The 17,122-nt window shown below is 34.4% G+C and overlaps 1 protein-coding gene across 3 annotated transcripts in view; it reads right to left on the bottom strand.

The window, feature by feature from the left end:
- Positions 1–13,109: 13,109 nt before the first annotated feature.
- Positions 13,110–17,122, bottom strand: part of LOC149537562 (peptidyl serine alpha-galactosyltransferase) — a 107,959-nt gene continuing 103,946 nt past the window's right edge. For all 3 annotated transcript variants that reach the window (XM_089798966.1, XM_089798965.1, XM_089798964.1), the window contains exon 9: positions 13,110–14,163. In XM_089798966.1, the coding sequence (XP_089655092.1) occupies positions 13,471–14,163 (693 nt within the window). In that variant the 3' untranslated portion in view covers positions 13,110–13,470. The remainder of the gene's footprint in view (positions 14,164–17,122) is intronic.

Below are 17,122 nucleotides of genomic sequence, written 5' to 3' on the forward strand. Positions count from 1 at the left end.
ATTCATCTGCCCTATGCTAGTTCCATTCCTCTGGTAGGAATTTCTCATGGAAGTTTTCCAGGAATAACTCCCATGTGACATTGTTCATGTTGATACCTAGTTTCTTCTCTTCGATAGTCCACCAAGTGGCTCCAAAGACTTTCAGGTTGGTAATAGCAAACCTCGCTTTAACATTAGTGTCAAAGTCCTGAATAGCAAAAGCCCTGTCAAGAGCAATAAGCCACTACTCGACTACATAACCTGAACGCAACCCATTAAAGAGTTTGACCTTGTACCTCTAAAGGTCCTTCATCTGAGAAAATACGATCGATCTCTATCGATCCTTCTAAGGGCTCCTAGACCTAGGTCTATGCTCATATCTTGCCTGATGTGCTCCATCTTGACCATGAATAGGAGGTAGACGATCAATGATAGTTTTCATCAGTTGCCTTAGGTCAACCTCCTCTAAGTTTGCTTGTTGCTCTCAATAGTTCTCTTCCTGATGCTCACTAACATGCTCTTCCCCATTCTCTTCTTGAATAGGGCCTTCGTGGCTAGACTCATGTACACTGATGTCTCTGCCTCGTCCACGGCCTCTACCATGGCCAAGGCTACAGCCTCTAATAGAAGATATCATCCCAGATACCATCCTATGATAATATCTAAGATACAAGATGCTATAATAACCATAAAACATACCACTATAAGGCCTACATAAAAGACACATGTTTTGAAAACAGTATAAGTTCAATTTTCAGTTTTGCCAAATTTAGGTTTAAGTATAATTTAGTTTTGGAGTCTAAATGTTCAAGTTTGAAAATATACAATTAAAAGTTTAAGTTTCGCTTCAGTTCAACTAGTTCAAGCTTTTAGTTTGAAAAAAAATATACATAACTATTTAAATTTTGTTTAGTTCAACTAGTTAACAACTAGTTGTGTTCCAATATGCCCAGAGTTCCCAATGTAGAACTCGAGCTCTGATACTAGATGTAATGCCCCACCAAGTGATCCAAAAGAATTGACCTAAAGTTTTACAAAGTTTGCCAAACTTTTTTTTTAAAGAAAGAATAACATACACATCATAGTAGCGGAAGCAATAACATACAATCATACATAAGAAAACATAACAGATTACATTTCTTAAGGATCCCAAGATGTTGAATCACATTTAAATTTAATTAATACTAAGTCTAACAAATACCACATCCAGTACATAAAAAAATAATTATAAGTCCAAGTCCATTTAAATAATATAAATTTGTTCCAAATGCCACTTGGCAATAAAATTCAAAATGTTCAATCATCCACTGTACATGTCACAAGGTATGAAAGGCTAAAATAATATACATTTATAAAAGTAGATTACATCATCCCTTTCGGATCCATGAAACAAAGTACAATATAATAAGTGAAATCATCCATCATAAAGCTATAACCATCTATCATAATACACAAAGATATAATGAGAGGAAAAGCAAACAAAAAACTCCAGCCACGGCATCAACGGATGGATCTCAATGGTAAGAGTAAAAAGCACTACCACCCGACCATGTGGTAACCCAAAAAGGCCCACTCCCACCACGCTAAGGAAATAGTCTCAAGTCCAAATAGGATATCAATCCCAAAATCACAAATAATCTCTAAGTCCAGGAAATCCTAAAAGTAACCTAACTTAAAGGTTCCAAGATAAATTGACATTTAGACCCAGAGGCAAACACAAACATGTAGGAAACCTACTATGTAAGCAAGCTTCATCACATGAATGATACTAGAGTTACCCTGGCAGTCTAACTTGACCCCTGCCCCCTACTGACTCTATGCGGCACTAATATCCTCTTGTACTGATAAGACATACTAACGATGCATGGCTACAACCAAGTGTTCTCTCTACTCCCATCCTAGTTTATACTAGCACTCAAGGCATGGGTGAGAACATACAAAGACTCTTATTAGGTTCATTTTACTTTCATTTAGTGTAGTGTTTTCACTTATTACACAACTTACAATTGGTTACCCTGGCAGCCACTTAGGGCCTTGGCCTCCATTACAAGCCACTTCTCGACATTACATATAGATAACCTACCATGAACTCATGAAATCACAAGTCAAAGAATCATAGCATATCACCTCAGTCCTATACAAGTGACTAGAAAGCATCTAAAGATAAATCACAATAACCCATCAGTTCTCTACAAGCAACTAGAAAGTATGTCAAAAATATTGATCGAAGACTCAAAATGGTTAAGTCAAGTATGTCATAACATTCACCTCGGCTTCACATAAGAACACTAGAAAGCAATAACGAACAATAAATACAAACTCATCGTAGAGGATACCAGACACATTACCATGGTTGAGTTTAAAAGATTAAGATCAATTCATCACAATGTCACAAACACAAAACTCTCAAGCCTCTAGTAGATGTCCTAAACTGGTCAACGCTCTAGTCAACCCAAACCCAAAACATAGACAACATACAAATAATAGAGTAGTTTCATAGTTTGGTTTGATTTTGAAAGCACATGGTTGACTAAACAGTAAGGTTTAAATATTTATTTCAATGTAACTTTTCGAGTACATAAGATTTGCATTTTAACCCTTACTATTTAACTCATTTCTTGTTCTTAAACAAAGTGCACAATTACTATTATCTTATGAAATTTAACGTTCACAATTAAATATCATCAGATGATTTAAAATATTTATCTCCAATAAATTATTATAATAATTAACCATTAATAAAAATCACTATGATTTTATTGCTAATCAAAATTGTTAAATAATCATATATAATTTTTAAAAGAATAAACTTAAATGTTATTAACTAATACTTCATTATTAATTATTATCTTATTTAAACTAAAATAAATTAAATTAAATTAAAAATTATTTATAACTAATTTAAAATAAACTATATTAAAATTTATTAATTAATTAAATTAATAATAATAAAACTTATTAATAAAATTATTAATAAAAATATTAATTAAATTTTATTAAAAAAATTTAAGCAAATTTAAAAAAAGAAAATGCATATACATTAGGCGTTTTAAGGCCCGCCAGCCATTTAATAAATGACTACTATCATAGCCGTGTAGCGGTCACAGTTGTTATTAACTGTTGTTGTTGCAACACTACTACGAGCAACGGCTACAACATTTAAAGGGATGGGGTTTGGGAGGTGGTGTGTGGAGCCCACCTCCCCCCACCCCGTTATAATTTTTTTTTTAAATTTAATTTTATTTAAATTTATAAAATTTGTTGCAAAACAATACCCAGCCACCCCTTAAAAAATTTTTATATATATATATATATATATATATATATATATATATATATATATAAACAGAATTTTGACCAAAACTCTGATAGGAAAAATATAGCGAACCAATCAACTTTTCTATTTAAAATTTTCATTCCATACAAAACCCTTCCTAGTTTAAAACTAATTTCTTCTAATTACATAACAAGGATTTCCTAATAATTTCAATCCTCACATAAATGGAGAAAGGATATGAATACTAGTGCATTCAGATGGAAAATTGAAAGATTCATTACAAATGAACTTTGGAAGACAAATATCAACAAGCATGAAGAAGATAGAAATAATAAATAATGTGATCAACTAGGTGAATCAAAACACAAGAATCTACCTAGTTCTGATGCTAAAATCGCAAACACCCAAAAGATTTGTGACAGAAATTTCTTCTCTCAAAACCTTCTCTTTGAAAATTCCTTCTCCAAAATTTGCGGTCCCTTGAAAATGAATCCTCAATTGTTGATAAAGAATTCTCTCCTAAATTCGGGGCATTAATTGTGCGATCACCTGAGAGGACTCCTTTCTCACAACTCGTTAACTCTTTATTATCTTTCTTTTATGTTTTCATGCACCTTTATTGCAATATAAAATATCTTTAATTAAATTCACTTGACTTCTCTTTTTAATTAATTTATTAAATTTTAATCTCATGCATACTTTATTCAATCTTAAAATTCTTTAATAAATTAATATCTTTTCCATTCTTTAATTTATTTTCGAAGCGTTAATTGATAAAATATTTATTAACTTAAGTAATAATAATATTTAGCATTTATTTAAAAATGATCTTCTAAATATATTATTAAATTAAATAAATATTACGCTCTAAAATTAAACTTATAATTTTATCTTTAAATTTAATTCTTTTTATTTAATTAATTAACTATTAAAAATATCATTATAATTTTTTATTAAATTAAATCAGTCATTTAAGCTTTTAATTAGACTTAATTAATAGAAAAATCACCAAAGACCTATAGAACGAAATACGAAAATCCATCATAGAAAACCACATACAAGATCAAACTAAAGGGTTATAATCACAAATTTATGTCATACAACGCATTTGAAAGGTTATCAACTCAGATACTTGTCCTAATTTTCTAGGACAAATTGATTTAAAGGTTAGGATTTGGACTCAAGAATTTATCTCCCCTCTCTTACCATTGAGATAATGCAATAGGGTATGCTCATCCATGCAATTCAGAGAAGTCGATACCCGGTACCTCCAATCTGCATAAAATCTATGCTTGTACAAAGACATATATACTAAGTTAAACAGGCAATGGCAGGAAGTGGTGCATTGTGTAGATCCCGACTAGCAGGTGACTATGACTCCCTTCCTTAACTACATCAAAAACGTCATACATAAAGAAAACATACACACACACCATACACATGCAGTATGGGGTAAGTATCCATAAGAAAACACGTATAATAATTCATCTAATTAATCATCATCAATAACTAAAATCACTATAATAATCATCATGCATATATGAAGTATAGAGTACCAAGTAGTCTCATCATAAGATCAACTGAATATGAAACAATATCTAATAATCTCAAAAGTAATGCTACTAATCGTCAAGCATAAAATTGGCCTAAAAGAGTTTGGCAATAATAACAAAAATGCAAACTAAGGGCAAGCACTACAGTAATGAAGGTGCCCATGTGGGTTAGCATATTATACTTGTGAATTCTATAATTATGAATTTACAATGCAAATAAGAAGTCCATATTTTGTTCTCACATTTGTTGTAGTTTCTTTGTTTTTTTTATGAGTTTATGGTTTTAAGGGGAGCACCCTTCATCAAGTGGTATCAAAGCTAAAGTTCTTGAGTGTGTAACAGATCACCGACTATGAGGCAATTCACACCAAGATCGTGATTTGGGCTAAGCATGTAGACAGATCACCAATTGTGAGGCAGTTTGCACTAGGGTTTCAGCGAAAGCATGAAAAATGCCTTCACGAAGAGAGTGTGGTGGAAGTGTTGTAGTTGTTACACCTAAGGGTTTTCAAGCCCTCCAAAGACAAATGTGCAGAGGAATAAATCTTCCTATAAGAGATGAAAGTGAGGATGTGGAGGATGTAGAAGAAAATGTTGAAGCAGAGGCAATTCTAAACCTAGAGGAAGAAAGGCTTTTTAGGGTCATCTCCAAGATTGGAAAAAGACCTAAGTTTGAGGTTCCCACATTTTTGAAAAATCTTAACCCAGAGGAGTTGATCGATTAGATCAATGAACTGAAAGAGTACTTTGAGTATGAAGATATTAAGGCTCAAAATCGGGTCAAGTTTGTGAAGGCAAAACTGAAGGGACATGCAAAGATCTAGTGGCAGGAGGTTCAATTCGAGTGAAATAGAAAGGGAAAGGACAAAATCACAAGATGGGATCAGATGATAGCTAAACTGAAGTGCTAATTCATTCTCGTGGATTATGAGCTTGATCTATTGAAGAAAATGCAAGGGATGAAGCAAGTAGGAAAATTTGTTCAAGAGTATATTGAAGAGTTCTACCAAGTTCTCAGAGAACCAGCCATGCAAAAACTGATAAGGAGAAAGTTGCTTATTAACTTAATGGGTTATGGCCAAGCATTCAGGATGAGATGAGTCTTGTTCAAGTGACCAGTATTGAGTAGGCATACTAGTTTTTCCTAAGGGTTGAGGAGATACTGCAAGAAGTTTGATAAGAAGAATAGTGGAAGAGGTTGTGGTGGAAGATCTGGTGGATGATCTTATGGAGGTCATAATGATGATCAAAAGAGCAAGGATGAGGTTGGAAGTAGCAGCCAGAACCAGAGGGGAAACAATTCCAATTGTTTCCATGATCACAACAGTAGAGATCAAAGAGGAAGAGGCAGAGGACAAGGATCTAGAAGAGGAGGCTTCTGTGGAAAATATTTTTATTGCAAAGAAGAAGGGCATAGAGCATTCGAATGTACCCAGCACCAAGGAAGGGCAGACCGAAGAACAGAAGGTCAGGCCAAAATTGCATATGTTGATGAAGATGTAAGATCCTCACATTCTAAAGATGTTGAAAGAGGAGAAATCCTGCTAAGTCATGAGAATGAACCTGATCAGAGAAGGAGCTTGTTTCACACAAGGTGCAGATGTGAAGATAAGTGTTGTGATATGATCATTGATGGTGGAAGTACTGACAATCTGGTGTCAGAAACAATGGTCATCATGTTGAAGTTGAAGAGGCAGAAACACCCACGTTCATATTGTATTGCTTGGGTGCAAGATGACCACAAGGTCATGGTCAATGAGCAGTGTTCAGTGAAGTTCAAGATTGGAAGCTACCAGGATGAGGTACTATGTGATATCATACCTGTGGACATATGTTATATGTTGTTGGGTAGGTCGTGGCAATTTGACATGCATGATGTACACGATGGGCGAGCAAATATCTACACTCTAACCAAGGATGGAGTAAAACATAACTTGAAGCCATTGAAGGAGAAAGAGAAAAAAGTATGTAGTGCTACCATAATATGTTTTGTTGATGGAAAAGAATTTCTCAAAGGTATGAAGCATGAGCATATGTGTTTTTCTATAATTCCAAAAGATAGTAAAGAAGTAGAGGAGGTGCCTACAGAAGTTGTAGATATGTTGGGAGAGTTTTTTGATATTGTATTAGATAATGTACCTAATGGATTGCCCCCAGTGAGGAAGATCAGCCACCAGATGGATTTGGTTTCCGGAGCCAAGGCAGTACACAAAATGACACCAGTAGAAAGTGAAGAGTTGAACAGACAAGTTCATGAGTTGATGCAAAAGGGGTTGATTCGAGAGAGTCTAAGTCCATGTGATGTACCAATAATATTAGCACCAAAGAAGAATGGAGAATGGAGGATGTGCACAAATTCTCACTCTATCAACAAGTTCACAATCAAGTACAGATTTCCATTGCCAAGAATGGATGATATTATAGACTATTTGAATGGAGCTGAGTATTTCACAAAGATAGATCTGAAGAGTGGGTACCATCAAATTCGTATTAGAGAAGGTGATGAGTGGAAGACTGCTTTCAAAACCAAATGACTATACGAGTCGCTAGTCATGCCTTTTGGGCTAACCAATGCACCAAGCACTTTCATGTGGCTCATGAATGAGGTACCGAAGGATTTTCTAGGTAAGTTTGTCATTGTTTACCTAGATGATATTTTGACCTTTAGTAAAACATTGGAGGAGCATTTGATCCATATTCACAAGGTGTTTGATAAGTTGGGGGAAGAAAAGTTGTTGATAACCCTGAAGAGTTGTAGTTTGTAAAGGAGTTGGTGTACTTCAGATTTGTAGTCTCAGCATAAGGTCTAAAAATGGAGTCAAAGAAAGTGAAGGCTATCCTTGAATAGCCTACTCCAAGGAGTGCGACAGAGGTAAGATCTTTTCATGGATTGGCTAGATTTTACAGAAAGTTCATAAGACTTTTTAGCAGTATTTGTGGACCCTTGACTGAAACAATGAGAGGGGATAGGAAAGAATTTAAGTTGACTGTAGGAGCAAATAAGATTTTTAATCTATTGAAACAGAAAGTTATTGAGCAGCATGTTTTAGCACTTCCTAATTTTAACAAGGTGTTTCAAGTAGACTATGATGTTAGTGGTACCACAATAGGAGTTGTTTTGAGCCATGAAGGTAGACATGTTGCTTATTTCAGTGAGAAATTGAATGATGCAAAAAGAAAATATTATGTTTATGATCAAGAATTTTATGTTATAGTTCAAGCATTGAAGAAGTGGAGACACTATCTTCTTCTTAAGGAGTTTGTTTTGTATACTGGTCATCAAGCTTTGAAATATTTGAATAGTTAAGGAAAATTGAACCAAAGGCATTTGAAGTGGGTTGAGTTTTTGTAGAGTTACACATTTGTTTTGAAACATAGGAGTGGGAACTCTAACAGAGTTGTAGATGCTTTTAGTAGAAGACAATTTTTGCTAACAAAAATGCAGATAGCGGTGGTTGGGTTCAAGGATCTCAGTACTTTGTATCTAGATGATTCTGATTTTGGTGAAGAGTGGAAGGCTTGTATAGAACCTGTTACACTTGACAGGAAAAAGTTGTTGAATTTCATGATCCAAAATAGTATATTGTTTAAAGAAAGCCAATTGTGCATTCCCATAAGTTCAATGAGAGAGAATCTCATCAAGGAGAAGTATAGTAGAGGGTTGGTTGGACATTTTGGCAAGGATAAAACCATAGCTTTGGTTGTTGAGAATTATTAGTGGCCACAGTTGCAACAAGATGTGAAGAAGTTTGTACAAAGTTGTAGAGTATGTCAGATGGCAAAAGGAGTGAAGCAAAATACAAGATTGTATCAGCCATTACCTATACTAGAGAAACCATGGAAAGATGTCAGCATGGATTTTGTTCTTGGATTATTGAGGACGCAGTGCGAGCATGATTCTATTTTTGTAGTAGTTGACAGGTTTTCAAAGATGGCACATTTTATTCCTTGCAAGAAGACTAGTGATGTTGTTCATATAGCAGAATTATTTTTTAGAGAAGTGGTGAGACTACATTCTCTGCCAAAGAGTATAGTTTCAAATCAAGATACCAAATTTTTTGAGTATTTTTGGCATACATTGTGTTAGAAGTTAGACAGATTTGAAGTTTAGTTCATCACATCATCCACAGAGTGATGGACAAACAAAAGTTGTGAATCGCAGTTTGGGAAACTTGCTGAGATGTTTGGTTGGAGACAAGCCACAAGGATGGGCTATGATTTTACCATAGGCAGAATTTGCATATAATAATTATGTCAATAGGAGTACTGGTAAATCACCATTCCAGATTGTATATGAGAGTAGTCCCATAAATGCTTCTGAATTTAGGCAGTTGGATAAAGGAGAGATAAGTAGTATTGAAGCAGAAGAATTTGCTGAACATTTGAAGAACACCCATAAGGAGGTGAGGAAACACATCGTAAAAATGAATACACTGTATAAGGTTGAGGCAGATGTGAAAAAGATGTATAAAGAATTTTAAGTTGGAGATGAAGTCATAGTTCATTTGAGAAATGAGTGTTTTCCAATGGGTACATATAATAAGTTAAAGATGAAGAAGTTTGGACCGTGCAAGATAGTGAAAAGACATGATTCTGGAAATGCTTATGAAGTGAAGTTGCCTGCTGAATTGAATATTTCACTAGTATTTAATATTTCAGATTTGACAGTGTATTATGAAGGAGGTGATGGAGATGAAGTTGCAAAAGCACAGTGGAGTATTCTAGCAACTAGTTCGGCTACAAAGGAGATTGAGGAGATATTGGATGGTTGTGTTGGCAAAAGCACAAGGAACAGAACTTATGAGGAATACCTGGTCAAATGGAAAGGGAGGCCAGTAGAGGATTTATCATGGCTAGCAAGAGGGGAGGTTAACCATTTTGGTTTTCCGCTAAACACCAAAGACATGACAGAGTCACTTCTCAAATTACCTCGGGTGTCTAATGCAGGAGCATCCTGGGTGTAAGAGCAATCTTGCATCACCCAAAAATATTTTCTTTTTAATCTTTTATATTTTTATAAGGACTAGTAGACAAGGTGGTTACTATTTATGGGAGTTTTCTATTTTTACTAAGTTTGTCATACGAGTTTGGAATGTTCTCATTTTCTACATGAAGGTTCATTTTAGAGTTATAAGCCTACTATAAAAACATCATTGCTCCAGCTTAAGTATCAGAGAAGTTATTGCAAATTTTCGATAGAAAATTTACAGAAAAATCTTCAAACTCACCGTTGGAGGCCTTAGAGTGCTCGGATGAGGTTTGAAAACTCGACGAAAGAGCATCTGTAATGCTTCAAGCCTTTAGATCAAAAGTTGGTGCTTCCAAAAAGCGATTATAATAGCCAATCGGAGCAACGGTTTGAGAGTTATGGCTTTCGAAAGTTGGGCTACCCGAAATCTAAAATAGTTGTCAAAGATGTATTTGGCTGACTCTATATGTATTCTTAGGGTCTATCAGCCCTAAGTATTAAGTTTCATTGTCTAGAACCTTCCTGGGCGACATAAAATTGTCTATTTAAGAAAGGCCCGAACATTGTCTAGAATAGGTCTGGGTGATAGTTCGCAGCTTGTCTTGCAATTTATTGTAATGAAGGCACCCATTTGGGTTAGCATATTGTACTTGTGAATCATTTACGGTGCAAATAAGAAGTCCATCTTTTGTTCTCGCATTTGTTGTAGTTTCTTTGTTTCTATTATGAGTTTATAGTTTTAAGGGGAGCACCCTTCATCAATAAATCAATAACATACAAAAAAATATTAGAATATAATTTGATTACCCAACAAATTATGTGGCATCAATGTCAACATTTTGATAAATAATCCTAAAATTATGTTTTTGAATTAAGCAAAAACATGTTTTGAAGGGACCCAAAATCCTATTAAAAAACAATTATAGAGGGACCAAAAACCCACAACAAAAGATATTACTCTCGACATACGATGGGACAAAGCCAAAACATGATAGAACCAAGACTAGGGAAAATCTAACTAGCTCCCCCAACCAAGAACAAATGTTGCATGAAGAGAAAAATAAATACAAGAAAAGCATGCATACAATTGAAGAAAATGAGGACCACAACGAACAACCTCACCAACCAATCCCAAAATTATGTTACAAAAATTGAATCCTCAAATTTTTTCTATGCAAAGGTCAAATAGGAAGAGTTAATTCCTTAACTATCATATTGCAATAATTAGGGGCCCTCTAAAGAGTCATTATTAGTTGGGGATTCCTAGTTCAATGGCATTGCTTATAAATCTAGCTAGGTAGAGATTTAGACATGCTCCTATGTATATGTCTACATATGGAAAACAATCTTCTTTGAATTATTTTGGCTTGAAATCAAAATAATTTGGTGTTCAGTGTCCTTTTTTAGCTACATCAAATTGGTTGTTCACTTTGTCAGATGGTCTTGATGTTTAGTATAGTGAGTCAACCGTATAAGTTTTTAACTTCATGTTTCATTTTATTATAATTTATCTAACTATTAGTGTACTTTAGTGTCATATCTAAATTATTCTCTATGGAGTAAGTTTAAAACAATGAAAAAATATAGCAAATGCGTCTAACTATTAGTGTAGTTTATTGTCATATCTAAATTATTCTCTATGGAGTAACTTTAAAACAATGAAAAAATACAGCAAATGATATATATATTCTTATTATTGATTAAGTTACTATTAAAATAAAATAGCTCTCTAATAATAGATAAAATTAATCTCAAATAAAATATATTTTTTAAAGTAAGAAGATATATACACATTACTTAATCTATTTAGTTGTTATGTGCACATGAGTGCGTAAAGATGTAGATTAGTATGATCATAATATTCATATAAATATTGTAAAAGAGAATCCTATAAAATGTTAATAAGAAAATTTAAATGATGAATTAAAATATAATATGAAAATTCAAAATAAAAATTGTATCATTTTAAGATGTGTTTAGCAGTTGCTTATTTTGACAATAGAATAAAATTAGAACTTTTATGATTTTATAATATATAAGATTGTCCTTGAAAATCTATGAAATTGACATTCAAAAAGTACATGCCATAAATATCTAAAATTTTCTCTTGTTTGACACAATTACTCTGACTTACCATCAGATTCGTGAGGGCCACTAAGGCAGGGTCCTATGAGTTGGGCTTGGGCTCTATTTTTAAGGAAATAGAGGTCCCATGATATTTTTTCTTTGAGGCTAAAGGATTATTTAGAATCTTTTCCACCAAAATAGGAGGCCCAAGTTTTTAGCCCTTTTAATTTGAGAGGGTGAAAATGAGGTGGGGCTGGAAATAACCCCTCCAGTTTAGGAAAGCTTTGTGCCACATGTCAACAAATAAAAGAAAATTTGAACAAAAAAAAAGGAAATTTTTTTTTTTTCATTTGATATTTTAAATTTAAAATCTTTAAAACTTCCTTAAGTTTAGGAATTCAAAATTTTAAACTGTAATACATTTTATGATTCATGAAACCTTTCAGCTTTAAACATTCCTAAAAAATCTCAGCGGTGAGTGCTCTATTTTTTAGTAAGCCCCCTCCCTGGGACCCCAGCCCAAGGCCACTAAGGCTATGCCTTTAGCAATCCTTCAAAATATAGATCTCCTTAGATGCTCTCTATCTTTTTGAATTGAATAAATGGCAGAAGTTGTCCCGAACTGTGCAAGTTTTTTAATTTCTTGTATCTATGTTCAATCCACACAGTTAAAATTGAAACCTAGGAGCCTTCATGAGAAAAGGAAATGGTTTTTTCGAGGATTTTTAATTCATTTGTTTCATCGTGTGACCTTGACAAATTATATGAAGACAACATGTACAAATATTGTGCAGGGATCTTCGTCTAACCTGGCCATTCATGGCATGGCACTTGAGAAGAGAACGTCATACGCTCTATCACATAGATGTCTGCTAAAATTATCTCATTAGAAACTTCATTTTGAACTAAAGATCTGATCTGGTTGATGAAATGGTAATATATATAGCTGATTCATCACAGCTTTTAACTACCAGTTTGATTCAGCCTCCAGAGTTCAGTAATCATATTTGGAAACAGCCATGCAGGCAGATTGTAGCATTTATGGCTTATTAATTGTTTGAATTTATCCCTTCCCTCTTCATATTTATATCATACAATCAGCACCTCAATGTTCCATGAACCTTGTCCCCAGCAGCATTTTTTAGGTGAAAGTAACATTACATTAAATTTTTTAATGTGGAACCTTGAAAATTGTGCCGCATTTTTAGGTTTTTAATCTCAAGTCAACCAACAAGGGTTCTCATTCTACATGACATGCACCATATGATTGAACTCTTATTCGATATAAAATGAAGCTTTGAGAGAATACACCTTCGTAGCAACACAACATGTCAAAATATCACTGTAGGCCTACAAACCACTACATCCTTCTGATATCCGTATATTTAAAATTCATTCCTTGGGACTGAGTGATTTCTTAAGCCTTGCTACATGCACACTCTAAAGCAGTTTAGAATATTGCCTATGATATGCTTTGAAATATTGTCCTAAATCATGAGAACACCATCATAAAGCAATGTAAGGGTTGTATGGTCTACAACAGGTGGGTCTCCTCTATTGGGTCAAAGCTAAAATGCTTCACTGATGAAGCTCCCAAGTTCTGTCTAAATTGTTGGAATGAGTATTTACTGTTTGGTGCGTGGATTCTTTTTCCGGAGCACTTCGTCTTTCTGTCTTGAATATGCTGTTGAGACAAGCACTAAAAAACCTAAAACAGAAAGAAGCCATAGCATAACCATCCAATACCTAGCACCAGTACCTACAAGAAGATGGGAACCATCCTTTGCTGAGACTCCCCTTTTTCCTTCCAAGGAACTTTCCTTCTCACTCGAAGAATGTCTATTAGTAATTTTCAGATGTTCACTGTTACCATGGATTGCATTATCAGATGATGCATCTTTCTCCAGCAGGTCTTGATTTACATATTCAAAGCTTTTGCTTCTCTCAACTTGATCAGATTTACCTGGCGGAGATTGTGCCTGTAATGTGTTCTCACTAGATTGTGTTTTCAAACAGTTTCTTCTTACATGATGTAAATATAGAGCATCATTTAATGTCCTTACACACTCAATACTTAATTTGTCTCTTTTTAAGATGTTCTCATCTATTGACATCAATGTAGAAGGGTTAGGCGGTTCTGGAAACTGCCTCCAGCAGACATTTGTCATATCTGTCTCTCTCCAGTCAGCCTTGTCAAATTTCCAGTTGCCAACACCAAACTCCAAACCATAATGAAGAACTCTTGGTTCGGTACCTTGAAGAGGAATGTAGCCAGGGTAAAGCATTATGTCGTCTCGTCTCCGATGTCTCAAGTTTATCTACAAAAACAACAAATTGGAGTAAATGAATTGTATTTCATTAAATAGATATTCGTCTGTTCTTATTAAATACATTCAAAGGGTCTGCTCTTTTTTTTATTCAATTATATTTTTTTTAAAGGACCAAACCCTGTGAAGGTATTCAATAAGAACATAATGACATCTATAATTGAATGCAAGTGAGCAATTGATAGATTAAAATCTGCACTTAAAACAATACTAACAAAAATTATCTCCAGCCAAATTCATCAAGTGACACATGTTTTATGAAAAAATTACACAGAATCATCCAAATTAATTGATTTCATCATTCATCACAAGTAAATCATTTAAAAGACCATTCATTGATTGTCTGTTACTAGAGACCATAGTAGTAAAATGGTAGGAAACAATAGGAAGAAAAGTCAAGATCAGCAAAGCCAAAGGGATAATTAGCACACCAAAACAAAAATAAAAAACATCCACTAAAAGCAAATGATCAGACCTTCAAACTCATATTACTGGGTAGTTAAGTAGGAGAGGTAAGGAAATTGAAAGAAATCACTAGACCACACCACAATATGGTAGTATATTGCTTGGATTTCATTAACAAGCTCATTCGTTGTCAAAAAAGTTGCAACGGATTTTGAAAATAGATATATTAACCTTAGCCACTGGGAAGAGTATTGATCCACTATACAAGTAGAATCAAAATTCATGTCTAAGAACCTTTGTTATCAAATTTGTTTTCAGCTAAGGGCTACAGATTTTAAGATACAGGCTGAAAATGTACGGAAGTATGACTCAGCTACTTGTATTGTGAAGGTCTAAGTCTATTCGATCAGGCTTGTAAAGCCCTGCTTCTGTAATATAAGACTAGGCCTGAAACGTTGCCCTCAAATCCTAGTTGAGGCATGACTAGTCAACTGAACTCTAGGAGATAAAGAAAAGGATGCCAGACAGACACCATCTTGCATCTGTCATCAATGACTGTTGTGCTCCTCTCAAGACCTCTAACAGAAACAGAGTGGATGAAATACTTCTGTATTTGCAGTCAACAAGTACAAACATATTGAAGATATCACAATCTAAAAGTTAATAAGAATGAATATTGTTCTGTAATATGTATTACTTGCTCAACTTTTAGCATCTGACAAACTATGGGTAGACCATGTCAGCCATTATTAGCTGCTTCCTACCAGGGGCGCAGCGTATGTATAAAGACAACTATTAGTCCATCCAAGGTGAAGCTACCTTTGCTAGTGGTATTGGTGCCGGAAGCTCAGATTCCAATGCCGTCTTGAATTTGATCTGTAATATGTATTGCTTGCTCAACTTTTTAGTATCTGAGACAGTTAACTATGGGTAGACCATGTTACATAACAAAACACCTATATGTTGAAATAGAGGAATAACAGAAGAAAATTTAACTGCAAATGGCAAAAAACAAAGGTCGACTAGCACAGTGAATGTGGAAACACTATTATGAAACCATATAAAATTACACATTTCATGCAGTGTATCACATGAGGATTAAACACTCCCAGACTAAATTCTGGGCTAAATTGATCAGCTATGAAATCGTGGAAGCTCTTAGTTAGGTCTATAGTGCGGGCTCGCCACAGGTACCTGGCGTGCCTGTCATGCAGACTCACTGTACATGGAAGACTAGTGGATAAACATGCAAACGTGGAAAAAAGACAGTAAAAATACAAATATTTAACTTTTTTAAATATACCTGGCCCGTGCAAGTTCATCAAAGAGCTTTTTTGTTTGACTGATTCAAACAAATTTAAAGTCAATTTGAGAAGCAAGTTTCTAAAAAGCTTTAAGAGGGTTGGGGTTCTCATTTGGGCATGTTGAATATTGTTATTGCTTGTGCTTCTATTCTTGAAGGAGATTGTGCTTCTTCTCACTAATTTGTGAGGACAAAAACCCTCGCAGGTGACATTCTCCATGTTGTTGAGAGATACAATCAAGTGGATTCGGAGTGGCTTCATTACAAGAGTCACATTGGAGTTCATTGATAAAAATATAATTCAGTTTTCAGGAATTTACGTTGCACATTAGGAATGATTTGGAAAGGATTAAGAAAAGGTGATTAGTTCTTGTTGCTGGTTGCTGCTTTTATAGCTGAGTAGTGTTGTGAGCTTTTCATACATCGCCCCATTGCAAATAGGGAGCCCTCTTTTTGTTGAAGGTATTGCTTTCATTCTTGGTAGTGTTCAGCTCAGTCCCCTAAGGTTCCCCATGTTTCAAATGAGAATTGGTGAAATTGGCCAAGTCTAGAAAAATCATGTTGTCCACCTAGCTCCTAGAATGGAAACTGCATTTGCCATGAATTAGGTCAACTGTGAATGAGAATTGATCTTTCAGAAATAATGCCAACGAAATTTTTAATATTTTGACATACTTGCTAATTTTTGGAAGTTTATGTTTCTAGTATGACTTTTTTTAGTAAGTCTCACCAATGGACATATTTTGAGTTAGGAAGTACTTGCTAGTTTTGGCAGTGTTTATTTTTAGTAAGTTTAATTGTGTCCCAATCTACCCTAATTTTGCATTTAAACAAACTTGCTATTCATAGTAAGTCTATTTTCCGCAGAACAGATGAGCACTTGCTCAGGAAGAGGAAAAGGGGTATCCAGTTTTATATCTAAAACATTGAACAAATCTGGCCGATGGTCAAAAATTTACAAAGTTTGAAAAGGTATCTTCTGGAAGGGGCATCCAAAAAGCATCTTCTGATCTGAAAAGGCAATTCCTGAGGAAAAGTGAGAACGCACTGAAAAAAACCTAAAAGACGAAAAATCAGGAAAGGCATCGAGTCCCAGATCTGACATAACAATCAAAAAAGCATCCAACTCTAGAAGAATGAGTGAAAATGACCAAAGCATCAAAAGGTGGAAAAAGCATGGCAAGTTCTGAAGATATTTTATTCTAATCCAAGAAAATATGTAAAAATTCTTGGAAAATCCTT

The sequence above is a fragment of the Cupressus sempervirens genome, chromosome 9 (genome assembly GCF_028749045.1).
Source record: "Cupressus sempervirens isolate cs-2001-9-10 chromosome 9, ASM2874904v1, whole genome shotgun sequence".
Taxonomy (NCBI): Eukaryota; Viridiplantae; Streptophyta; class Pinopsida; order Cupressales; family Cupressaceae; genus Cupressus; species Cupressus sempervirens.